The sequence below is a fragment of the Cetorhinus maximus genome, chromosome 19 (genome assembly GCF_964194155.1).
Source record: "Cetorhinus maximus chromosome 19, sCetMax3.hap1.1, whole genome shotgun sequence".
NCBI lineage: Eukaryota > Metazoa > Chordata > Chondrichthyes > Lamniformes > Cetorhinidae > Cetorhinus > Cetorhinus maximus.
Window position 1 is genome coordinate 37258818 of NC_135897.1, and position 26973 is coordinate 37285790.

The following is a 26973-nucleotide window of genomic DNA, read 5'->3' on the forward strand; positions in this document are numbered from 1 at the left end:
CCTGGGCGTCAGCCTTGACTCAGAGAGCATTCTTGCTCTTATTCAAAGGGTCATGAGTTCAGAGACAGGAGTACATAATCTAGGCTGACACTTCCATTCAGTACTGCAATGTTGGATGAGACACTAACAGCATCTCCCTCCCAAGCTATCTTTAACATTGAGAAGTATAAGAGGAGCAATGCTTTTGGACCATGGTCACCTCAGGACTCTCTGATAAGTCATACGTCATCTTGACTTGGAGGTATATCATCACTGAGTTCTGGAATTCCCTATCGACCACCACTCTGGGTACCATCATCATACAACTCCAGCCATTCAATGGGAAAGCCCACTGCCACCTTCTTGGAAGAAATAGTGATGGACAATAAATGCAGCCTTGCTAACAATGCCAATATAGCTTTGGGATGTCTTGAAGACATAGCAGGCACTATATAAATACAGGTATTTTAATTCTCACAAATAACATACTCCTCTCCCAGTCAAAAGGCACCACTAAGTATTTTTTATTATGAAAATGTCTGAAGGTCTTTGTTATAAGATAAAGGAATATGTTGGTTAAGATCTACACAAAATTAATTGAAAATATGTACTTCGTCTTCCAGTAAAATGGGATATGATGTATTAATTTGCATTCACATTGAGAAATGTATACAAGAGAACATGGTCAGATTTTCACTGGACTAGTAATCCAGAGACCCAGGTTAATGTTCTGGGGACACAGGTTCAAATCCCACAAGGGCTACTGGTGGAATTTAAATTCAATTAATAATTCTGGAATTTAAAGCAAAAAGCTAGCCTCCATAGCCATGGTGACCATGAAACCATTGGCGAATGTCACGAAAACCCATCTGGTTCACTAATGTCCTTTAGGAAATTAAATCTGCTATCCTTACCTGGTTTGGCCTACATGTGACTCCAGACCCATAGCAATGTGGTTAACTCTTAACTTCCCTCTGAAATGGCCTAGCAAGCCACTCAGTTGTATCAAAGGTCTACAAAGTCTAAAACAAGTGGAACCAGATGGACAAACTGGCATCGATATAGGCACTGAAAATGACAGCAGCAAACTCAGCCCTGTCGATCCTGCAAAATCCTCCTTACTAGCATCTGGGGGCTAGTGCCAAAATTGGGATAGCTGCCTCACAGACTAATCAAGCAACAGCCTAACATAGTCATACTCACCGAATCATACCTTACAGGAAATGTCCCACACACCACCATCATCATCTCTGGGTGTTTCCTGACCCACTGGTAGCACAGACCCACCAGATGTTGCGGCACAATGTATACAGTCAGAAGGGAGATGCCCTGGGAGACCTTGTCATTGCCTCCGGACCGACCCCATGAAGTTTCATGCCATCAGATCAAACATTGGCGAGGAAACCTCCTGCTGATTACTACCTATCACACCCCCCCCCTCCCGCCCCCCAACACCCCACCACCTACCCCCACTCCCCCCACCACTACCGCACACCCCACTCCCCCCACCACCACTGCCCCCCAACCTCCGCACCCCCACCAGCTCCCCACCCACCCCCCCCCCCCCCCCTCCACCCACCCTGCTGAGCTGATGAATCAGCACTCCTGAAATGTTGAACACCAGTTGGAAGAAGCACTGATGGTAGCAGGGGCACAGAATGTACATTGGGAAGGGGATCTTCAACATGGCTTGGTAGCACTACTACTGACCGAGCCCTAAAAGACATAGCTGGGTATGTGGCAGGTGCTGAGGGAACCAACGAGAGGGAAAAACTTACTTGACCTCATCCTCACCAATCTTGCTGTTGCAGATGCATCTGTCCATGACAGTATTGGTGAGAGTGACCATCACATAGTCCTTGTGGAGGCAAAGTCCTGCCTTCACATTGAGGATACCCTCCATCGTGTTCTGTGGCACTGCCATTGTGCTAAATGGGATAGGTTTCAAAATCAAAACCTTAAGTGCATGGGCCATCAGCAGCAACTGAATTGTATACAACTACAATCAGTATCTGCACAACTTGGCATACCACCCACTCCACCATTACCATCAAGCCGGGAGATCAACACTGATTTAATGAAGATAGCAGGAGGGCATGCATAAAATGAGGTGTCAACCTGATAAGGCTACATGCAGGACACTTGCATGCCAAACAGTGGAAGCAGCATGCGATAGACAGAGCTAAGCGAACCCACAACCATGGCCTCAGATTTATGTTCTGTATTTCTGCCACACCAGTGAATGGTGGTGGAAAATTAAACAACAGGAGGAGGAGGCTCCACAAATATCTCCACCCTCAATGAGTTCAAAAGACAAAGCTGAAACATTTGCAACAATCTTCAGCTAGAAGGCCCAAGTGGATGATCCATCTCAGCCTTCTCTGGAGGCCCCCAGAATCATAGGTGTCAATCTTCAACTGATTATATTCATTCCATGTGATATCAAGAAGCAGCTGAAGGCACTGGGTACTGCAAAGGCTATGGGCCTTGACAACATTCCAGCAACAGTACTGAAGATTTACGCTCCAGAACTAGCTGCACCCCTAGCCAAGCTGTTCCAGTACAGCTACAACACTGGCATCTACCTGGCAATGTGGAAAATTGCACAGTTATGTTCTGTTCACAAAAAGCAGGATAAACCCAACCTGGCCAATTACCGCCCCATCATTCTACTCTTGATCATCAGTAAAGTGATGGAAGGGGGTCATCAACAGTGACACTTATTCAGCAATAACCTGCTCACTGATGCTCAGTTTAGGTTCCACCAGGGCCACAGTAACTGACCTTATTACAGCCTTGGTCCAAACATGATCAAAAGAGCTGAACTCCCGAGGTGAGGTGAGAGTGACTGCCCTTAACATCATGGCAGCAATTGACCGAATGTGGCATCAAGGAGGCCTAGCAAAACTGAGGTCAATGAGAATTTGGGGGAAAACTCTTCACTGGTTAGAGTCATAACCAGCACAAAGGAAGATGGTTGTGGTCGTTGGAGGTCAATCTTCTCAGTCCTCAGATATCACTGCATAAGTTCTTCATGGCAATGTCCAAGGACCAAATATCTTCAGCTGCTTCATCAATGATCTTCCCTCAACAATAAGGTCAGAAGTGGGGATGCTCATTGATGATTGCACAATGTTCAGCATCATTCATGATTCCTCAGATGCTGATGCAGTCTGTGTCCATATGCAGCAAGAACTGGACAACATTCAGGCTTGGGCTGATAATTGGCATTTGCACCACATAAATGCCAGGCAATAACCATCTCCAACAAAAGAGAATCTAACCATCTCCCCTTGACATTCAATGGCATTACCATCGCTGAATCCAGCACTATCAGCATGCTGGGGGTTTTTGACCAGAAACTGAACTGGATCAGCTATGTAAATACAGTGACTACAAGAGCAGGTCAGAAGTTCAGAATCCTGTGGTGAGTAACTCATCTCCTGTCTCCCCAAAGCCTGTCCACCATCTACAAGGCACAAGTCAGGAGTGTGATGGAATACTCTGCACTTGCCTGGATGAGTGTAGCTGCACCAGCACTCAAGAAGCTCAACACTATTCAAGACAAACAAGCCTGCTCGATTGGCACCCCATCCACCACAATCAACATTCACTCCCTCCACCAACATAGTGTATACCATCTACAAGATGCACTGCAGCAACTCACCAAGGCTCCTCTGACAACACCTTCCAAACCCATGACCGCTACCACAAGGGCAAGGAACACCACCACCTACAAGTTCCCCTCCAAGTAACACACCATCCTGACTTGGAACTATATTACCGTTCCTTCACTGTCGCTGGGTCAAGATCTTGGAACTCCCTTGCTAACAGCATTGTGGGTGTACTTACACGACATGGGCTATAGCGGTTCAAGAATGCAGCTTATCAACACCTTCTCAAGAGCAATTTGAGATGGACAATAATGCTGGTCTAGCCAATGAAGCCCATATTCTGTGAACAAATAAATTTAAAAATAGCTTACTATCAAAAATATTAATTTCTTTCAACACAAAAACCATTACCTTGGCACTGACACTTCCCTGTAGTTTGAGTTGCAGGCGAATCATGTCCACGTCATTCATACAGCATAGATGATTTAGTTCTGAAACTTTCCTTGACATTTCATCAATTGCCACCTCAATGGGGTTCAGTTCTGTGCTTTGCTGGTTAACAACCTGAATTCTCTTCTTAACATATGGAAATGTCTGGCCAGCTACATGAACAAAGCAAAAATATTTGTGAAATGAAAACACAATGAAGCTATGTTTTCATTTATTTGTACAAATGGCAGAAAGTTAATACAGTCACTGAATAAATGCAACATCTGCTGTGGCACTCAACCATATAGACCAAGACAGCAATCCTTGGCCTATGTTGAGTCAGTCACATTATTATCATGGCAGCAGTGGAGCATTGCATTGGTCTAGGTGTCCCATGTCAGGGAAAGGGAGCCTGGCCACAGTTCCCAATCCTACTAATTAGTGAACTTTGCTGAAAGTGCTCGTGTTAGAATATCATGCTTACCTAGAAACCACCAAAGGTTAATAAGCTACTTCAGAAAAGCAACACAGCTCCACAAAAATTGTTAGCTCAAAAACTAAAATTTCTATGGGGCTTGCCCAATCTACGTTTCTAACTTTGACAGAATCCCTGGAGAAACGTCACATAAATGGTGGAATAGGAGAGCTCTGCAGAAATTTTCCACTTGAAGCTACACAGATCATAATATAATTCTTTTAATTTTGGCTAATGATTAATTCACTGAATCGGATTGGTCAATATACAAAAATTCTATTTGTTTTAGACGTTTTAATTTATATCGAGCATCCTGTTAATGATCAAAGCTAATAAAATATTAGGAGCTTGCGCTCTAAATTCTCTACATTTAAAAATCATTACACACTTGTTAAGATTGTCCTTCTCTTGCATTGTTCTTCTACTCCCCCATGTTTTTTTCCAGACAGAGTAAAAGGGGTTTCAAACACAAAACGTTTAATGTTGTGATGTTTTTCAAAATCCGTTCTCCTTTCAGTGAGCTCTTTTTCATCAAAGTATGGTGTGACATAGGTAACCTGGATATATGCAAACTTTGGATCCAAATCTTTGGGATTGACCTAAATGAAGAGAACACCACATATGAGATGTGTGACACAAATCATCAAATAAAGATTGCTAACTGCGACTTTTTTTCCTACTCATACAAAAACTTTTTACAGGATTATTGATACCTTAATTAAAAATTATTCGCATTTCAAAATTTCATAATTTTAAGTTGTTCTTTGGTAAGATTTCAGCAGACACAACACATATTATTTTCATTGCTCTGGTTTTATATATTTTTTCTATAAAAGCTAATTCATTCAAAAGCTGCCTGGTTGGCATCTGCAGCCTTTACCTTGTTAGAATCCTGGATCATTTTCACATTTTCTGTTCCATATTTATCCGAGTATAGTTTTAATAACCTCTGGGAAATTTCTGACAGTGCAGTCAGCTTGGGCTCTTTATAAATATACTCCTTGCTGTCATCTTCTTCAAAAAATGCCTGACCAATAAAAATAAATATTGAAATCAAAACACAGGTTTCCTACAATAAGTTAACCAGTTAAGATTTTTCAGCCCCGCCCACTGCTGGAATTGTCCACTCCTGCTGGACTTTTGGCTGCGCTGCCAAATCTCTCGCAGCAGGTCCCACCGTGACGGGGCCGGAAAATCCCGGCCAGTGAGTAACAGCATCCTACAAACTGGAAAGGTCCGGGTTTAATCTTTGGGCTGTACTATTTTCAGTCAAACTGTACTCTAGGCATTACATTTGGTTTTAGCGTGTCTAGGTTAGGGAGGTGGAAAAAATTAGCCAAGATTCCTGCTCCTGGGGTCTGTATCTACTGATCCCTGTTGAAAGTGAACACTGGTGGATTTAAAGTCCCCCTGACTACATGAAACTAGATAGGGTCAGTCAAAAGAGGATGGATAAATGATGTGCTCCATTCTCAGGTAGCTCCATATGTGCTCCATGCTCTAGAGATTTTAACACTTGTTTTTAGTGATTGATGACTTGCCTTGATAAATCATGCCTTGTGCACATAGACAAATGTGGGTTCTGTTGTATCAACAGGACATTGATGGCCTGTTAACCATGGTCTTGGTGGAATGCCAACACAATCACCTGGCTGAATGAAAGCTGCTCCGGTGACTGATGAGGCCAAAAAACGCAAGTGTTAAACTTTACTTTCAGCTGTGAGAATTGAGAGTATTCCTGCTAGACACAAAAGGAAACTCATCAGTCTATGCTGCCTGCAGTTCCCTTCACTCATATCCCGGCTAACAGATGGCCTTTGGGCAATGCAATTTTAACCAGTGGGCCACTACTTGGCTGCCTCTATTCACCCATTTTAAGGGAACAACAGGATGCAAACGAGGCCAGGGAATTAAAATAGCCTAAACATCGAAATGATGGTGGCAGTGATTAACACTTGCTCTGCCAGAAACAAACTGTTAATATCTCCCCTACCCCCATGCCCCACAATGCCTTAGCTCAAATAGGAATAAGGACCAATTGGGCAAAGTTTAAGATGACAAGTGGAAGTGGAAACAGAAACAAACCCTTGGGAAGAGGAGGGACGAATATTTGCATTAAAAGAATTGAAAGAAAAACAATTGGAAACTTCTTTGCATACTTGAGTTCAAATTCAGTTTTATTCAATAATTAATCATGTTAAGATATTAATAGGTTAGTTAGTATTATTTTGATAAAATGCACTGAACTAATTCAACAACATCCAGGTATGCTTGATTCATTCATTAGCCCCAAGCTTATATCAACCAGAACAACCCCCCTTTTCTGTTTTTCTTTTAAAATAGACATTTCACAGAGAAGAGGAGTTAAGCAAAATGACCTGATAATGGCCATGAGACCAAAAAGACGGGTTTTGAAGATTTTTTTTACAGCAAAGGGAGAAGAGGAGTGGTTTCAGAAGGCTGTTGGGAGAACAGGGCCAAAGTGGCTGAAGGCCCTGACACTGAAAAGTAGCCTGTAACGTGTGGGAGACTAGAGTCAGAAGGCCAAAGGGTATAGGCTGCAGCATAAGACTAGAGGAAATTTCAAAGGTAGAGAGGGGAAATGTAATGGCTTACAGACCAACAGTGGAAAATGGAGTCTGAAGAAACCAAAGTGTGGATAATTGGATCAGTGGCAGTCCGGAAGCAGTAAGAGTGAAGATGGACGATGTTGCTGAAATGAAAATAGGCAACTCTGATGCTTGAAAGGATGTGGAATTACAAACTTGGGGCCAGGGTCAAATAAGCAATGACTGTGAACCATTTAATTCAGCTCGAGTAAACTGCCGGAGAGTTGGATGGAATCAGGAACAAGAGTAAGATTTTTTTTTTGCCTAAAAACAAATAAAAATTGTTTCAATGGTCCAAATGTTCAATTTGAGGTAACCTGGCTCATCCATTTTTTTTTCAGGTAAGCAATTTAACAGCACAGAAGTGATTGTCGAACAATGGATCACCATTTTCTCTTTCTTTTTACAAGTCACTATTTTCATTCCTTCAATTGTATTCATCATGTGCAATTACATCAGCTACAAGGTGAAAACTCAAAACAGCCCCAGAAATGAGGTGTGGATCTCGTTCCCACTCAGCAGACCAAGGGGAGAGACACAAAATTCCTCAACCTTGGCCTGTCCATGAGCAGAATGCAGAAGGTTAATTCCAATCATATGCAAGACATATTACGCATGAAACATACTGAATTCACCAATTCCATATCCACCTGTCACAAGAACCTAGAGCCCCAATGATACACTGCAACACTCTTTTCATTACTGTCATAACATCTAGTCCTCTTAAATAAGGGAGTTACAAGTCATAAGAACCTGATAGCCTCTCAGAAATTGCTCAGCTTCTTACCCAGGTGGACTGCCTGTGGTACAAAGACTGGCAGAATTCTCACTGACTGCAGAAAGATAAAATATTCTCTGCACTATGGTGCCATTCTGCTCCTCCCATAACAAACATGTGCACTGAGCACCCCGATGGAAGCATTTTTCAATCTGAAGCAGTCGTATGTTGGCTCCATGTGCAGCTGGGAAAATACTCATTTGTCTGGCTCAACATTCACCAATTTCTGATTGTCGGCCCTTAGAAAACCTTAAACCAAATTCTCCTAGGCACTGTTGCTCCAATTAATGAACAGGCACTGCCCCCTGCCCTAACAGTACATAGACAGACTGATGAAAGAACAGTTTGAAAAAAGGTGTAATATGGGGCATAATTTAATGTAGGGGATCGGGGTCTTGCCCACTGGCTGGAGAGCCGGTGAGTGCCCGGCGTCGCCTCTTTTCAGGCAGGTCCACCACATTGAGTGCCAGTCAGGTACTTAAGAGGGCAGTGGCGGGTCTTTCCCGGGATCAAGGACCATGGGTGGAAGTCCCACCTGCAAGAGCTGCCAGCCAATCAGAGGCTGGCAGCTCTTTATGGTTCAGCAGCGCCAGCAGAGGTAGCTGCTGCCTGTAATGCACCTATCCGAGGGCCAGGATCACCGAGTGACCCAGTCCACGGGTGAGTGATGATGGGAGGGGGATCATGAGGTGGGGTAGAGGCAGTTCAGCAGCAAAGAACAGGGCCCTGTATATTTTTGTGTGTATTGGAAGCTACATATATTAATACAGAGGGCCCTGTTCTTAGCAGACAGAAAGAACATGTACACACATTGCGTTTCAGCTCATTCCATTGGGCAATGCCTTGACCAATCAGGTCAAGCTAGTTGGTTTAAATTTCAAACAATGCTTGGCAGTTCACTGTCAGTCACCATCACTGGCCACTTGCCAACCAATCAGCAGACTCTTCACATATAATATAAATTGTTGTTTTCCCCTTACATTGGTATTTGTGTGTGTCCTGATAAGTGCAAGATGAAAAGCTTAGACATCTCTCTTTTTTCAGCAATGTTCAAGTTCTGTACTACCAAACGACTATCTGAATACTATTTTTCTTCCCCTTAGGGAAGGAAATCTGCCATACTCACCTGCTTTGACCTACATGAGACTCCAGAACCACAACAATGTCGTTGACTCTGAAATGCCCTCTGAAATGGCCTAGCAAGACATTCAGTTGTATAAAACCACTAAAAAGTCAATAAAAAGGAATGAAACCGGATGAACCACTCAACATCAACCTAGGCACCAGGAACGACAATGGCAAACCCAGCCCTATCGACCCTGTGCAAAGTTTTCCTCACTAACATCTGGGGGCTGGTGCCAAAATTGGGAGAGCTGTCTCACAGACTAGTCAAGCAGCAGCCTGACATAGTCATCCTCACGGAATCATACCTTACAGATAATGTCCCAGACACCACCATCACCATCCCTGGGTATGTCCTGTCCCACCGGCAGGACAGACCCAGCAAAGGTGGTGGCACAGTGGTGACCACAGCACAGTCCTTGTGGAGACGAAGTCCCTTCTTCACATTGAAGATACCCTCCATAATGTTGTGTGGTGCTACCACCGTGCTAAATAGGAACAATTCTAGCAATTCTAGCAACTCAAGACTGGACAAACATGAGGCACTGTGACAAAAACAGAATTACCTGGAAAAACTCAGCAGGTCTGGCAGCATCGGTGGAGAAGAAAACAGTTGACGTTTTGAGTCCTCATGACCCTTCGGCAGAACTGAAGTATAGTTAGGAGAGAGGTGAAATATAAGCTGGTCAAAGGTGGGGGGCGGAGGGAGAGAGAAGTTGAGGGTGGGGTGGTTGTAGGGATAAGCAAGCAGTGATAGGAGCAGATAATCAAAAGATGTCACAGACAAAAGGATCAAAGAGGTGTTGAAGGTGGTGATATTATCTAAGAAAAGTGCTAATTAAGAATGGATGGCAGGATACTCAAGGTACAGCTCTAGTGGGGGCGGGGTGGAAAGACTAACAAAGTTTTAGTTTTAGATTTAAAAATAATGGAAATAGGTGGGAAAAGAAGAATCTATATAAATTATTGAAAAAAAAAGGGGGAGGGGGAAGAAACGGGGTGGGGATGGGGGGAGGGGGAGTTTAAGATCTAAAGTTGTTGAATTCAATATTCAGCCCGGAAGGCTGTAAAGTGCCTAGTCGGAAGATGAGGTGCTGTTCCTCCAGTTTGCGTTGGGTTAGTCTTTCCACCCCACCCCCACTAGAGCTGTACCTTGAGTATCCTGTCTTCCATTCTTAATTAGCACTTTTCTTAGATAATATCACCACCTTCAACACCTCTTTGATCCTCTTGTCTGTGACATCTTTTGATTATCTGCTCCTATCACTGCTTGCTTATCCCTACAACCACCCCACCCTCAACTTCTCTCTCCCCCCGCCACCCACCTTAGACCAGCTTATATTTCACCTCTCTCCTAACTATACTTCAGTTCTGCCGAAGGGTCATGAGGACTCAAAACGTCAACTGTTTTCTTCTCCACCGATGCTGCCAGACCTGCTGAGTTTTTCCAGGTAATTCTGTTTTTGTTTTGGATTTCCAGCATCCGCAGTAGCTTTTAGTTTTTTGTTTTTATCTATGAGGCACTGTGGGCTATTAGCAGCAGTAGAATTGTATATAACCACAACCTGTAACCTCATGGTCTGGCATATATCCCACTTTACTATTACCACCAAGCCAGGGGGTCAACCCTGGTTCAATGAAGGGTGCAGGAGGGCATGCCAGAAGCAGCACCAGGCATACCTAAAAATGAGGTGTCAACCTGGTGAAGCTACGACACAGGACTACTTGCGTGCCAAACAGCATAAGCATCAAGTGATAGACAGAGCTAAGTGATTCCACAACCAACGGATCAGACCTAAGCTCTGAAGTCCTGTTACATCCAGTCATGAATGGTGGTGGACAATTAAACAACTCACTTGAGGAAGAGGCTCCACAAATATCCCCATCCTCAGCGGTGGAGGAGCCAAGCACAGTGCAAAAGATAAGGCTGAAGCATTTGAAACAATCTTCAGCCAGAAGTGCCAAGTGGATGATCCATCTCTGCCTCCTCTGGAGGTCCCCAGCATCACAGATGCCAGTCTTCAGCCAATTCGATTCACTCCATGTGATAACAGGAAATAGCTGAAGGCACTGGATTCTGCAAAGGCTACGAGCTCTATCAATATTCTGGCAATAGTACTGCAGACTTGTGCTCCAGAACTTACCGCGCCCCTAGCCAAGCTGTTCCAGTCCAGCTACAACACTGGTAACCACCCAACAATGGGAAAATTGCCCAGGTATGTCCTGTACACAGAATGCAGGACAAATCCAACCCAACCAATCACTGACCATCAGTCTACTGCTGATCATCAGTAAAGTAATGGAAGGGGTCATCAACAGTGCTATCAAGCGGCACTTGCTTAGCAACAACCTTCCCACAGACAATCAGTTTGGGTTCCGTCAGGGTCACTCAGCTTCTGACATCATTACAGCCTTGGTTCAAACAAAGACAAAAGAGCTGAACTCCCGAGGTGAGGTGAGAGTGACTGCCCTTGACATCAAGGCCACATTTGATTGAGAGTGGCATCAAGGAGCCCTAGCAAAACTGGAGTCAATGGGAATCGGGGAAAACGTTCCACTGGTTGGAGTCATACCTAGCACAATGAAAGATGGTTGTGGTTATTGGAGGTCAGTCATCTGAGTTCCAGGACATCACTACAAGAATTCCTCAGGATAGTGCCTTTGGCCCAACCATCTTCAGCTGCTTCATCAATGACCTTCCTTCCATCATAAGGTCAGAAGTATGGATGCTTGCTGATGATTGCACAATCTTCAGCACCATTCACGACTCCTCAGATACTGAAGCAGTTCATATCCAAATGCAGCGAGACCTGGACAATATCCAGGCTTGGGCTGAGAAGTAGTAAGTAACATTCGCATCATACAAGTGCCAGACAATGGCCATCTCCAACAAAAGATAATCTATCTATCGCCTCTTGACATTCAATGGCATTACCATCGCTGAATTCCCCACTATCAACATCCTGGGGGGTTACAATTGATCAGAAACTGAACTGGACTAGCCATATAAATACTGTGGCTACAAGAGCAGGTCAGAGGCAAGGAACCCTGCAGTGAGTAACTCACCTTCTGATGCCTTAAAGCCTGTCCACAATCTACAAGGCACAAGTCAGGAGTGTGATGGAATACACTCCACTTGCCTGGATCAGTGCAGCTCCCACAACACTCAAGAAGATTGACACCACAAAACAGCCCACTTGATTGCACCACATTCACTCCCTCCACTACCGACGCACAGTAGCAGTAGTGTGTACCGCCTTAAAGATGCACTGCAGAAACTTACTAAGGCTCCTTAGGCAGCACCTTCCAAACCAACGACCGCTATTATCTAGAAGGACAAGGGCAGCAGATACATGGGAACACCACCATCTGCAAGTTCCCCTCCAAGCCACTCACCATCCTAACTTGGAAATATATCACTGTTCCTTCACTGTCGTTGGATCTAAATCCTGGAACTCCCTCCCTAACAGCATTGTGGGTGTACCTACACCACAGGGACTGCCCTGGTTCAAGAAGGCAGATCACCAGTATTTTCTCAAGAGCAACTAGGGATAGACAACAAATGCTGGCCTAGCCAGTGACGTCCACATCCCGTAAATTAATTTAAAAAGTGGGCATGCTCACTGAGGAAGGAGTGTTGCTTCTAGCAAACAACCACAGGAAATGGAACATGACAGAACAGAAGGTGCACCAACAACTACACTACCAGCCATGAATAGGAAATTAGCTCCTGGACGTACTACATTAGATAATAACCCGGGAATAACTGACTTTTAAAATAACTCTCAATTGGTTTGGATTGTTTTTCCACATTAAAAGCACTATAGAATTGCAGATTTTGCTATTATTCTGTGACTGCATGCTGTGTCAACTTAATCAACAATAAATTTACTCAATTTTTATTACTTCTTATTAAAAATATTTCTAGCCCTTGGCAAGTATTTGAAATTACTTCAATTTATCCCCACGCTATCCACGCTAAGTGATATTTATCAATCATCTCTTTGCTCTCACTGACTGCCAGTTACCCAACACCCAAAGACCCATCTTCATGTTTAAATCTCTTCATCACCTCTTCCCTCTGTATCTCAGTGCAACAACTGCCCACCGCTCCTCTCAAATTCTCCATTCTTCATGCGTACATCACCCCCACCCTTGGCTTCACCATTGGTGTCTGTGCCTTCAACTACCAACATTCACATGCTCCCTACGCCTCTCCTTTAAAGCTCTAATTGAAATCCACTTCATTGATCAAGTTTTGGGTCACCGCTAATAATCTCCCTTCAATGACATTCAATTTTTTTTCATTTTGCTCTTGGGAAGTCTTTTAGACATTTTTCTACATTAAAGCCATTATATAAATGCAAGTTAAACTTGTTGAATATAGCACACAAAAAACATGTCAAAAATCCTTTGAATATGATATTTATTCAAAGGGCAGAACCAACGAAACAACAAAAGTGGCACTCCTATGTTATAATTTGAGGTCTGCCCTTATCAATAGGTCTTTTGTGTATTCTCCAGTTCTAGTTTTCTCTGGAGTTTGATTAATGACTCACTGGAGAAGTTTGACAAATGTTTTCACCCATTTGTAGCTTGTTTATTATTGCAGAAATCGGAAGCTGCTCCACTACCCATTTGGGTTTGTGTCTCCTCCTACATAAAAGAAGCGATAGATTCTATTCTCACACATTGTGCAGGATTTTCACCTATACCATACCATTTATGTTGAATTAATATCTTGTTATAATTTCCCATGACTTTGCATTGAAGCTATAAGTTTAAGTTTAATACCTTAACTCATGCTGAGTTCTCTTTGCACCTTACTGTGCACAGTAATGTTATAACTTCTTTCAATTTCCAAAGTTAACATTCAAATAATACTTAAAATATTACATTTAAATATAAGGGAATTCAATAGCATTGTTACACAATACTACATCTTGAAGAAATATTTTTATTTTGCTCCTCTGCAACATTCTCCTCTTTCCCCAGTTCTTCATGAGTATTGACTCATCCTCAGTACAGTTGCATGGGTGACAAAAGTCTTCTGAAACCTCATGCAAGTTGTCACTTTACACAAGTCCTTACATTGTATTTTAACATCCCAGTTGTTTGTGGGGACATCACAATCAAGCACAACCCTTTCCTAGCTGAAGATTGACACATGGTCACTTAGTTGATGCCCAGGAGCAGTAACAATGGTTGAATTTTCCCATAAGCCATGGTTGCTCTGGCTAATATATAATTGCAAATGATTTTTATAATAAAGTAGCCATAAGACCATAAGACATAGAAGCAGAAATTAGGCCATTCGGCCCATCGAGTCTGCTCCATCATTCAATCATGGCTGATAAGTTTCTCAACCCCATTTTCCCGCCTTCTCCCCGTAATGTTTGATCCCCTTACCAATCAAGAACCTATCTATCTCGGTCTTAAATACACTCAATGACCTGGCCTCCACAGCCTTCTGTGGCAATGAATTCCATAGATTCATCACTCTCTGGCAAAAGAAGTTTCTCCTCATCTCTGTTCTAAAAGGTCTTCCCTTTACTCTGAGGCTGTGCCCTTGGGTCCTAGTCTCTCCTACTAATGGAAAGATCTTCCCCACGTCCACTCTATCTAGGCCTTTCTGTATTCTGTAAGTTTCAATCAGATCCCCCCTCATCCTTCTAAACTCCATCGAGTATAGACCCAGAGTCCTCAAACGTTCCTCATATATTAAGCCTTTCATTCCTGGGACCATTCTCGTGAACCTCCTCTGGACCCTCTCCAGGGCCAGCACATTCTTCCTGAGATACGGGGCCCAAAATTGATCACAATATTCTAAATGGGGTCTGACCAGAGCCTTATAAAGCCTCAGCAGCACATCGCTGCTTTTATATTCTAGTCCTCTCGAAATAAATGCCAACATTGCATTTGCCTTCCAACTACCGACTCAACCTGCAAGTTAGCCTTAAGAGAATCCTGGACTAGGACTCCCAAGTCCCTTTGCACTCCAGATTTCTGAATTCTCTCCCCATTTAGAAAATAGTCTATGCCTCTATTCTTCCTACCAAAGTGCATGACCTCACACTTCCCCACGTTGTATTCCATCTGCCACATTTTTTGCCCATTCTCCTAACCTGTCCAAATCCTTCTGCAGCCTCCCCGCCTCCTCAATACTACCTGTCCCTCCACCTATCTTTGTATCATCTGCAAACTTAGCCAGGATGCCCTCAATTCCTTCATCTAGATCATTAATGTATAAAGTGAAAAGTTGTGGTCCCAACACTGACCCCTGCGGAACTCCAATTGTCACCAGCCGCCATCCTGAGAAGGACCCCCTTATCCCCACTCTCTGCCTCCTGCCAAACAGCCAATCTTCTATCCATGCTAGTACTTTGCCTCTAACACCATGGGCTCTTATCTTACTGAGCAGCCTCTGGTGCGGCACCTTGTCAAAGGCCTTCTGGAAGTCCAAGTAGATAACATCCATTGGCTCTCCTTTGTCTAACCTACTCGTTACCTCCTCAAAGAATTCTGACAGATTTGTCAGGCATGACCTCCCCTTGATGAAACCATGCTGACTTTGCCCTATGTTATCATGCACTTCCAAGTATTCTGAAATCTCATCCTTAATAATGGACTCTAAAATCTTACCAACGACTGAGGTCAGGCTAATCGGCCTGTAATTTCCCGTCTTTTGCCTCACTCCTTTCTTAAACAGGGGCGTTACATTAGCGATTTTCCAGTCCTCTGGGACCCTCCCTGACTCCAGTGATTCCTGAAAGGTCACCACTAATGCCTTCACTATCTCTTCAGCTATCTCCTTCAGAACTCTGGGGTGTAATCCATCTGGTCCAGGTGATTTATCCACCTTCAGACCTTTCAGTTTTCCTAGCACCCTCTCCTTGGTAATGGCCACCATACTCACCTCTGCCCCCCGACTCTCTTGAACTTTGGGGATGTTACTCGTGTCTTCCACCGTGAAGACTGACGCAAAGTACCTATTCAGTTCCTCCGCCATTTCTTCGTTCCCCACTACTACTTCTCCAGCGTCATTTTCCAGCGGCCCAATGTCCACTTTTTCCTCTCGCTTACCCTTTATATATCTAAAAAAAACTCTTGTAATCTTCTTTTATATTACTGGCTAGTTTACCCTCATATTTAATCTTCTCCCTCCTTATTTCTTTTTTAGTTGTCCTCTGTTGGTCATCATAGGCTTCCCAATCCCCTGGTTTCCCACTGCTCTTCGCCGCATTGTATGCTTTCTCTTTAGCTTTTATGCTGTCCCTGACTTCCCTTGTCAGCCATGGTTGCCTTGTCCTCCCTTTAGTATGCTTCTTCTTCCTAGGGATGAATTTTTGCTGTGTCTCCCAAATTACTCCCAGAAACTCCTGCCATTGCTGTTCCACTGTCTTTCCAGCTCCACCCTCATGCCTCTGTAGTTGCCTTTATTCAACTGTAATACCATTACATCTGATTCCAGCTTTTTCCTCTCAAATTGCAGGGTAAATTCTATCATATTATGGTCACTTCCTCTTTAGGGTTCCTTCACCTTAAGCTCCCTTATCAAATCTGCCTCATTACACATCACTAAATCTAGAATTGCCTGTTCCCTAGTGGGCTCCACCACAAGCTGCTCCAAAAAGCCATCTTGTAGACATTCCATTTTCTTGGGATCCACTACCAACCTGGTTTTCCCAGTCTACCTGCATACTGAAATCCTCCATGATCACTGTAACCTTGCCTTTCTTACACGCCTTTTCTATCTCCTGGTGTATCTTGTGCCCCACATCCTGACTACTGTTCAGAGGCCTGTACATAGCTCCCATTATGGTTTTTTTACCTTTGCGGTTCCTCAACTCTACCCACACAGATTCTACATCATCTGATCCTACGTCATTTCTTGCTATCGATTTAATTTCATTTCTTACTAACAAAGCAACCCCACCCCCTCTGCCAACCTGCCCATCTTTTCGATAGCATGTATATCCTTGGATATTTAGCTCCCAGTCCTGATCCCCTTGCAGCCATGTCTCTGTGATGCCTACCACATCATACCTGCCAATTTCAATCTGCACCACAAGCTCATTTACCTTATTTTGTATACTGCGTGCATTCAGATACAACACCTTCAGTCCTGTATTTCCCATCCCCTTTCTCATTGTCGTCCCTTTATCTGATGTGCTTGAAGTTAGATTCCTAGCCCTTTCCAAACACTGTGTCCTATTTTGTGTTCTGGGGACTTTAATAGCCTCTCCTGGGCTCTCCTTTCTTTTCAGTTTTTTCATAATTTTCCATGAAGTTGAATCCACCCCCCCACATGCTAACCTGCTGCTTTGTTTCCCATTAGTCATACTTCTTGGAGTTTTACTCTTCCATCCCCCCCCACTTTCTAGTTTAAAGTCCTGTTGACCACCCTATTTACCCTTTTCGCTAAACATTGGTCCTAGGTTGGTTCAGGTGGAGACCATCCCAACGGTACAGATCCCTCCTGTTCCAATACTGATGCCAGTGCCCCACGAAATGGAAGCCCTGTTTCCCGCACCACTCCTTTAGCCACTTGTTTACTTCCCTTATTCTCGCGTCCCTATGCCAATTTGCACGTGGCTCGGGTAGTAATCCGGAGATTATGACCCTTGAGGACCTGTTCTTTAATTTAGTTCCTAGTTCCTGATAATCCCCAAACAGGTCCTCTTTCCTAGTCTTACCTATGTTATTTGTCCCGACGTGGACCACAACAACTGGATCCTCCCCCTCCCTCTCCAATATCCTTTCAAGCCGGTCAGAGATGTCCCTCACTCTGGCACCGGGCAGGCAACATACCATGCAGGACTCTCGATCCTGCTTACAAAGGATGCTATCAATTACCCTAATTATAGAATTCCCTACAACTACCACTTGTCTTTTTGCTCCCCCCTCTTGAATGGCCTCCTGTGCCACGGTGCCGTGGTCAGCTGGCTCATCCTCCCTACAGCCCTGTTCCTCATCCACACAGGGAGCAAGTACCTCACATCTGTTGGACAAGGTCAAGAGCTGAGGCTCCTCTGTTCCTGAACACAGGATCCCTCTACCTGCCTCACTTGTAGTCACACCCTGCTGACCCTGACCACTGACCGAACTTGAGGTACTTAATCTACCTTGAAGCATTTATGATATTTCAGTATTTATCACAGAAAGTATTGGCAGTACCTTTTCTTAAAACATGTCCACACAAGACAATAATTTTACAAAATGATAAAGATTGGTCTGGGGTCTGTAGGTTAATAAAATAGTTTATACTTAGTTTAGTTTTGACAGTTGAAATACTCTCCAACTGAAGACTTTAATTTTGCTATTCATTTTTACTTTAATTTTGCATTGTGAATTTGATATGTATTTGTCTTTTAACAGTAGCTTTATTAATATAGTTTAGCCATGTAAAACTCTTGTGAAATTTGAAAATAAATGAATATACCATGGTGAAACAACATAAGATTAACCTTTCTATTCAGATGCAGCTATTTCAGGTGTATAAGACTTACTGATATTATTACATCCAGTATTCCAATAACATGTGAGAGCAGCTCTGTATTCATTTGTTAATAAATACTGTCACCATGTGGAGTCTTTTAGAAACTACAACAGCAAACCTTCTTAAATAAAAAGATATAATTTTCTATTCACTAAGTTGAAACATAATACTCAAGGAAATTGACACCAGACAGTTATTTACTTTTGAGTGCCCTAATGGTCGGATCAGATACCAAACATCAGGAGAAGTACCGAATAAAAAGTCTGATATAATTCTATGATTAGCCTTATTGAAAACAATACTGGCAAACTATTTGACTCTTAGTAGTATGAAAAATAATAGGATCCAAACACTTGCGCTGTTAAATTTCTTACAGCAGCAAATGCAATGTTTCTAGATTCAAGTGGAAAACTTTTCTTTCCTACTTGCAGCGTATCATTTAGATTCTTCTAACTCCTATGATTTGCACTGAAATTAATGTCACTTTCCATTCAAATATTTTACATAGTTTATTCCATCTCTATAGCAAAAATAATGTGCATCACTCTATTACAGTTGTGCATTCAAGTTTCTGAAATAGTACTAAAACCAGTCTGTGAAAATATTCAAAGTTACTGCAAAATAACTGTTGTATCCTCAACAACAACATATTTATATAGTGTCTTTAATGTAATGAAATGTCCCAAGTCACTGCACAGGAGCATTATAAAACAAAATATGATATAGGGCCACATAAGTAGTATGCGGTGAGTCAATATACAAACAGGAGAGTTTTGGATGATCTCAATTTATGGAGGATAGAATATGGGAGAGCAGCCAGGAGTGTGTTGGAATAGTTGAGTCTTGAAGTAACACAGGCATGAACAAGGGTTTTTAGCAGCAGATGTGCTGAGACAGGGATGAAGTCGGGTGATGTTACAGAGGTGGAAATAGGCAGATTTAGCAATGGCAGGAATATGAGGTCTGAAGCTCAACTCGATCAATGTGACACCAAGGTTGGGAACAGACTGGCTTAATCTCAGACTATGGCTAGGGAGAGGGATGGATTTGTAGCCAGCAAACTTAATAAATTAAAAGGCACATTCATAAGGGAACGGAATAGACAAGGCAGATGAGTAAGTAATGTCATAGAATTTTTCAGGACAAAACAGGCCATTCGGCCCAATAGGTCTATCCCAATGTATAAACTCCACTCTATAGACATATCCTTTGATTTTTTTCCCCTCATGTGCTTGTCTAGCTTATTCTTAAATGCATAATTTCCTTTTGCTACATGATATTTTAAGTGAGGGAAATATTTTGAAATTAAGACACCTTCTGCACAAACAGATTGTATATTCCATATATCATAGGAATTGTTAAAGCACTTCATGAAGGCCAGATGGGGAAAGTCTCAAATGGTTGATGTGACTGGAGTGTGATATTTATAACCCTTGTGCTGTTCAGCTACACTATAAGTGATGAGGGGTAGAATATGTGGTGCCATGTAAGTGTTACATTACATGAGGATTAACAAACTCAACAAAGGAGAATGTCACTATCAGGTGAGTAGGATTTCTTATGTCTCCTACTGATTATTTATTCTAACATTCCGTGACACCTTCTGTCATTACTACTCATTCCTTCAAGGAGAAAACATTCTGGGTTCAATAAAAAATTGTGCCTTTAACATAACGAAATATCCAATGCACATAGTGTAGATAGTGAGGCAACAGAAAAATGGCCTGAATTTTCTGATTGGCGGGGGAGTGGAGCTGGAGCGGGAGCGGGCACCGGCGGGCGCAGATCCGATCGCCACCCACGATCAGGTCCGCGCCGCCATTTTACACAGTCGGGCTAATTAAGGCCCACCCAGCATATTTCTCGACTCCCGAGGATAGCGGGAGTGGGTAGGCGGCGGCGGGCGTGCACAGACCACAGGGTCCAATGGCGACCCGGCAGTCTGTTTAAATGAAGACCTAGCAGCCTTTTCTAGGCTGCTCAAAATGGCAAATGCAAGGTCACAGCAGAGGGCTTCTGGTGAACAGGCCAGTTCGGAGGCTAGGCCAGCGGGACATGCCAGGCTGGAGGGTAGGGCGGGGCCCAGTGTGCCCCTCATTTTACGGATGACTGCCTTGCTGTCCTCCTCGAGGAGGTGGGAGCACGGCGGGAGGTGCTGGTCCCCTAGGATGGGAAGAGGAGGCCCCCACCACATGACAAAAAGTGCCTGGGGGGAGGTGGCGGAGGTGGTGAGCTCCCGCGATGTGGTGCGGCGCACCTGGATCCAGTGTTGCAAGCGTTTCAACAACTTGTTGCGCTCTGGCAGGGTGAGTACCATGTTGGCATTGGGCATTTAACCCAGCAGGTCTGCTTATCCCCCCTGCTGCCACCCCCGCCTCCCCAAGGTGGCGTGGCAACGATCCATCTGCTGCGCTCTGCGCTCCACGTGCTTATGCCTCCTTGTTATGGAAGGATGTACCGTGTGGTGCCTAATGTGATGTAAGCAGCATGTGTCCTGGTGGGGGGGTGGGGGGAGGAACAGGCCTAGCATCTTTGTGTGGGTGTTCAGCAGCAGCGGGGTGAGGAGGCACGGGAGCCCTGATATGTCCCACTCTGGTTGGGGTGGGCCGTGCGTGAAGTGAGTCCATGTGCAATTTGCACTAATCAATGCTCATCTCTCATTTTCAGGAGAAGAATGCTCACAACGTGGCAGAGCGGGTGAGGACTGGCGGTGGCCAGGCGCAGATCACCATTCTAAGCTGTTTCGAGCAGGAGGCCTTGGATCTGGAGAGGCGCCATGCGCCCAGGTCCACTGGTGTCGGTGAGGCTGGGCTGCCACAACCAGGTATTTATGCCCAACAGTGAGGTCAGCAGCTGCCTGTCGTCTCTGCGATTACCTCTCAGGGCACTAAGGATGAGGGCGGCAGCTCCTCCGCCCTCTCCCAGTGAGCGTTGCATCCAATGAGGCTGCAACGACTGGGGAGGCGCCTGCTGTGGAACTGGCAGTTCCCTCCCAGGCTGGGCCAGCACAGGCTCCACGGGCGAGAGGACATCCGCCAAGGTCATCGAGGTCAACAGAACAGCAGAGTCAGCAGGCTGTTTCAGATACCACTCCCAGCGATGGGGCAGCACCAAGACTTAGCACCTGGAAATGAAAACATAAAGCACCTTAGGCACAGCATGGGTTTTTCACTGGAGCACTTTTGTTGGCCCGGGATGAGGCCCTTATGGTTTTATTTGATTTGTAACACTCTTGTCTTTTTTTTAGTAATAAGCTGCTTTGTTTGACATGTTAAATTCAGATACGTCACCATGGCTGAAGGTGCCTCTTTTCTTCTACATGTTTATGGTTTCCAAAACAGTAATGAGTGATTTTTTGGACATTCAGCTTTATTGACAATGCCTTTAATTACTGTTGCTAACCTGGCAGATTTTGCACTTAGGTGTCGAGTGTCGAGCCTACAGCCCAGGCTTGTCCTGGTGGACCATCTGTGGTGTGCTAGCTGAAGGTTCATTGGATTAAAGCCTCCCGGGTGTCCCTGCCTCCCTGGAGTATGCCCGGGTCAGTGTCTACCCCTCAGCATCTCTCTGTGCGTGATCATTCTTGGACTCACTACTGGACTCATCGTGTGCAGCCGCAGCCATTGCGTCGACATCTTCATCATCCACTGCATCCCCCCTTTCCAGCGCAAGACTGTGGAGAGCGCAGCATGCTACCATTATCAGCGACACATGATCTGGGGGGTACTGGGGTGCACCCCCTGTGCGGTCCAGGCATTGGAAGCGCATCTTGAGAAGACCGATGGCTCTCTCCACCACAGCCCTTGTGGAGGTGTGGCTCCTATTGTACCGCTGCTCAGCTTCTGTTCTTGGATGGTGGAGAGGCGTCATGAGCCACCTTCTGAGGGGATAGCCCTTGTAACCCAGCAGCCATCCATCCAGCCAGGCTGGAGCACTGAAGAGCCCCGGCACCTGGGAGTGTCTGAGGATGTAGGCGACATGGGAGCTGCCTGAGTACCTTGCACAGACTTGCAGGATCAGCATCCTGTGGTCACACACTATCTGCACGTTCATGGAGTGGAAGCCCTTCCTGTTGACGAAGGCACCGGGCTCACCTGCTGGCGCCTTGATGGCCACATGTGTGCAGTCTATTGCACCCTGGACGTGGGGGAAGCCAGCAATGGCCGCGAAGCCTCTGGCTCGCTGTGTCTGGCTTGCCTGGTCCTAACGGAAGTGGATGAAGGGTCAATGCACGACTGAACAGAGCTTCTGTAAACTGCTTGACCTAAGTGTGGACAGCTGATTGGGAGACACCGCAAAGATTACCCACCGAGCCCTGGATGGTGCCAGAGGCATAGAGGTTGAAGGTAGATGTGACCTTTATAGCCACTGGCATGGGGTTTCCACCCACACAGTTAGGGGAGATCTCAGGCCTAATCATCTGACAGATATAGTTGACTGTCTCGCTTGAGAGACGGAGCCTCCTTTGGCGCTGCACCTCAAACATATTGAGGTAGCTGCTTCGCTGCCTGTATACCCTGGCAGCAGGATAGTGGCGCCTTCTGCGGCCCCTTCCGCCTTGGACTACCTCCTGGCCCTGCGCCCCTTGTGCCTGCGTCTCTCCTCCCAAAGGTGGCTCCCCTGGAGGCTGAATGTGCACTCCTGGCCTCCTCCCCCTTCTAGCCCTCCCCATCTCCTCAGAGGAGCTGTCTCCAGTGGACGGTTCAGCTCCCATTCCCAGGCTACGGGAAGGCTTCCTGAAACCTGCAGGCCCAGAAAAGATTACTCACTGCAGTGTGCTGACCTGAAGGTTAAGAGTCCAGAAAAAGCAGCTGGGATGCGTTTTGAAGTACTGCAGATCACACAGGCAAGTTTGTAAAACTTTCAAAAATAAATACTTGACTGTGCACATTCACAACCCCAGTGAGCCCTCTTATCCCGCCTGCGGATGAGGTTAATACAAATGTGTCCTACCCGCCTGCACATTGCGCCCATGCGCCAACCCGAAGATTGCATTGGTGCAGAAAAATCTGTGTCCATTGAACACTCAGGGGCCTTAAGTGGCCCATTAATTAATGGCGAGCGCGCGTCGGACATCATCGCATACCTGCCCAGCCAAATATCGCAATGGCGCGTGGTGACGTCAGGACACTCACCCAACGACACCGTGAGTTATTTTATGCGCAGACGTTCAGAGCCCGCCCTCGCACAACAACAGGAAAATTCTGCCCTACGCTTGAAAAATAGGATTCTGCAAAGTACATGAGCAAACTGTAGTTTAATCAGCCAAATCTTGGTACTTTACTGCTAAGTAGTTACACAATTTCTGTAAATGCTGTTACCATTCCTAGATTTAGCACCACTATTTTTCTCAATACCCAAATATTTTCCAAAACTAACTTCATGTTTAATCTGAAGAGTTAGTGGCAATTTTCTTTTAAAGTCTCATTATTGCATAAGTTTCAAGCTCCAATATATCAGTTTCTTTCATATTATTCATTGAAGTTGTGTAAATTTTCTCTAACAGGATTGATATAATCAACATCTTCACAGAATAGTTCCAGGAATTATACAATGAGCATGTACAATAGCAAATGTAAAAAACATATTTAATGTTTCTGCATAAAACTGTATCTTATTGAATAATCCAAATTTTATCTTAGAATGAAAAGATGTACTGGATAAACATGATCATCTGGCCCAAATTGCTTTCTCACTCTTCTGTTATTTGTCATGTTGGAGATAATCTACACGTGGGACTGCTGGTTTCACCCAGTTACTTAAGCTGCCATTCAATGACAGTACATGAAGAGTGCAGGAGGGCACGCCAGGAGCAGCACCAGGCATACCTAAAAATGAGGTGTCAACCTGGTGAAGCTATAACACAGGACTACTTGTGTGCCAACCAGCAAAAGCAGCAAGTGATAGAGCTAAAGGACTCCACAACCAACGGATCAGATCTAAGCTCTGCAGTCCTGCCACATCCAGTCGTGAATGGTGGTGGACAGTTAAATAACTCACGGGAGGAGGAGGCTCCACAAATATCCCCATCCTCAATGATGGGGGATCCCAGCACATCAGTGCAAAAGATAATGCTGAAGCATTTGCTACAATCTTCAGCCAGAAGTGCCGAGTGGATGATCCATCTTGGCCTACCCTGGAGGTCCCCAGCATTGAATTGGACTAGCCATATGTAGCTGGGTCTACAAGAGCAGGTCAGAGAATAGGAATCATGCGACAAGTAACTGACCTCCTGACTCCTCAAAGCCTTCCCACCATCTACAAGGCACAAGTCAGGAGTGTGATGAAATACTCCGCACTTGCCTGGATGAGTGAAGCACCCACAACACTCAAGAAGCTTGACACCATCCAGGACAAAGCAGCCTGCTTGAGTGGCACCACATCCACAAACATTCACTCCCTCGCAACCAACGCACAGTAGCAGCAGTGTGTACCATATACAAGATGCACTGCAGGAACTCACCTTAGACAGCACCTTACAAACCCACGACCACTACCAGTTAGAAGGACAAGGACAGCAGATGGGTGGGAACATCACCACCTAGAAGTTCCCCTCCAAGCCACTCACCATCCTGACTTGGAAATATACCACCATTCCTTCACTGTCGCTGGGTCAAAATCCTGGAACTCCCTTCCTAATAGCACTGTGGGTGTACCTACACCACATGGACCGCAACGGTTCAAGAAGGCAGCTCACCACCACCTTCTCAAGGGCAACTAGGGATGGGCAATAAATGCTGGCCCAGCCAGCGAAGTCCACATCCCGTGAATGAATAAAAAAAATTAAGATGTGGTTGAGGGGAAGAATGCAGATAACCTAAAATTCTCCCAGAATTAGCCCACAGGAACATCAGAAATGACAGAGAATTCCCTCCAGAAAAGCAGGAAAGTTCTCCCAATGTTCTGGCCAAAATATATCCTTCAATCAACATGTAAAAACAGATGACCTGGCTATTTACCTCCTTGCTGCTTGTAGGACCTTTCTGTGTGCAAATTGGCCACCGCATTTTCTACATTACCGCAGTGGCTATCATCCAAAATACTTCATTTATTATAAAGCATTGGGAACATTCTGAGATCATGTAAGGCACTGTATAAATGCAAGTCTCCCTTTCTTTCTTTGCTCCTGGAGATCTTCAGGTAAAACAAATCTATTCTTTGACAGGCCAAATTTAATCCACATTTAACAGTTGTTATAAACGAGCCAGATTTTGACATTGCCATAATTACTTGAATTATCAAGTAATGATGAAATATTAACCTAGAATTACCATTCACTTTTTTGAATACAAGATAAAGAGGCTAGATGAAATACAAAACCACAAGCTATACAGTTATAATATCCTAATCTGGTGCAAAAATTCACATTTCTGTGCCTGACTTTGCATGAGGAAATAATGACTGACAATTTTTGCAATTTATGTGTTGGACTTGAAACTTAATATCAGGTCAATGCACTGCGTATGCTTCAGGAGATGGAATCTGTCTCAGTAGTCCGGATTTTACTGGGGGCTGTGGTATAAACAGGGTATACGTTCAGCTGTAATATCCATGCTGCAGATGGCCTGGACTAGTCCCATCCTAGATCTGTTATGGGGGGGGGATTTTCCAGTCCACTACTAGGATCGTTCAGTCCAGCTGAAAGTCAATGGGCTTTTTGGCTGGGCCGCTGAATCTCCCGTGGCAGGTCCCGCCATGACGGGGCCGGAGCTTCCAGGCCATGGTCTCTTTAAACACTGACTAAAATGTACAGTATTTATTGAAAACACTTAGCACTTCCCAGTAACATTTAGAACACAAAACATAACAGTGCACTCTGATGCATATTTCCATATCTCAGATAGGTTGCTGATCATAATTTTTAACAATACGATTAATTACTAAACAGTGTTAGTTTATTTATTTGTAGTGTTAAGGGCAGGCTGCAGGACCAGCATACAGAGAGCAGAGAGAAAAACTTACCACAGCCTTGAAGAAGTGGAAAAAAGGAAAAATTCTGCATTAAAATATACATATATATATGTACACTACTGCCAAGGTGAACCAAACAATTAACCAATATTGCACCCAATTTAGTGAGAACAAACATTGGCATTTCTATGGATCGACAGTACTTGCAATGGTTATACATTACACGATCCAGAAAGCTAAGCATGACCGAGTTAGATAGAAAGGCAAAGAGAAGCTTGGAAACTGTCCTGAAAAAAATGCAAAAGTACAGGTACTTTTTGCAGAACGTTTTGAAAATTCAATCACATGCACTTTAACACTTAGTTATATTGAAGAGCCGTGTCAAGAGGAGTTTGAACCGGAACTGCCTGTAATCAAATATTCTTGTGGCATCCTTGGACCTCTGAGTAACTCACATAATTTAGTTAACCCTATTTTCTGTGTACCCAAGCCCACCAACACAGCTACTTTTAGAAGGGATTTCATACAGGAGGTCACAAGTTCCTCCTTGAAGACCA

The 26973-nt window shown here is 44.4% G+C and overlaps 1 protein-coding gene across 8 annotated transcripts in view; it reads right to left on the reverse strand.

The window, feature by feature from the left end:
* The window catches only part of dock10 (dedicator of cytokinesis 10), a 370245-nt gene that overhangs the window by 21375 nt on the left and 321897 nt on the right, over window positions 1–26973 (reverse strand). For 7 of the 8 annotated variants that reach the window (XM_078563739.1, XM_078563738.1, XM_078563737.1 and 4 more), the window contains 3 exons: window positions 5378–5524; window positions 4886–5096; window positions 4005–4195 (listed from right to left, as the gene is read on the reverse strand). In XM_078563739.1, coding sequence (XP_078419865.1) covers window positions 4005–4195; window positions 4886–5096; window positions 5378–5524 — 549 coding nt within the window. Of the gene's footprint in view, window positions 1–4004; window positions 4196–4885; window positions 5097–5377; window positions 5525–26973 lie in introns of those variants that run through there. The other variant, XM_078563743.1, reaches the window with a different exon arrangement.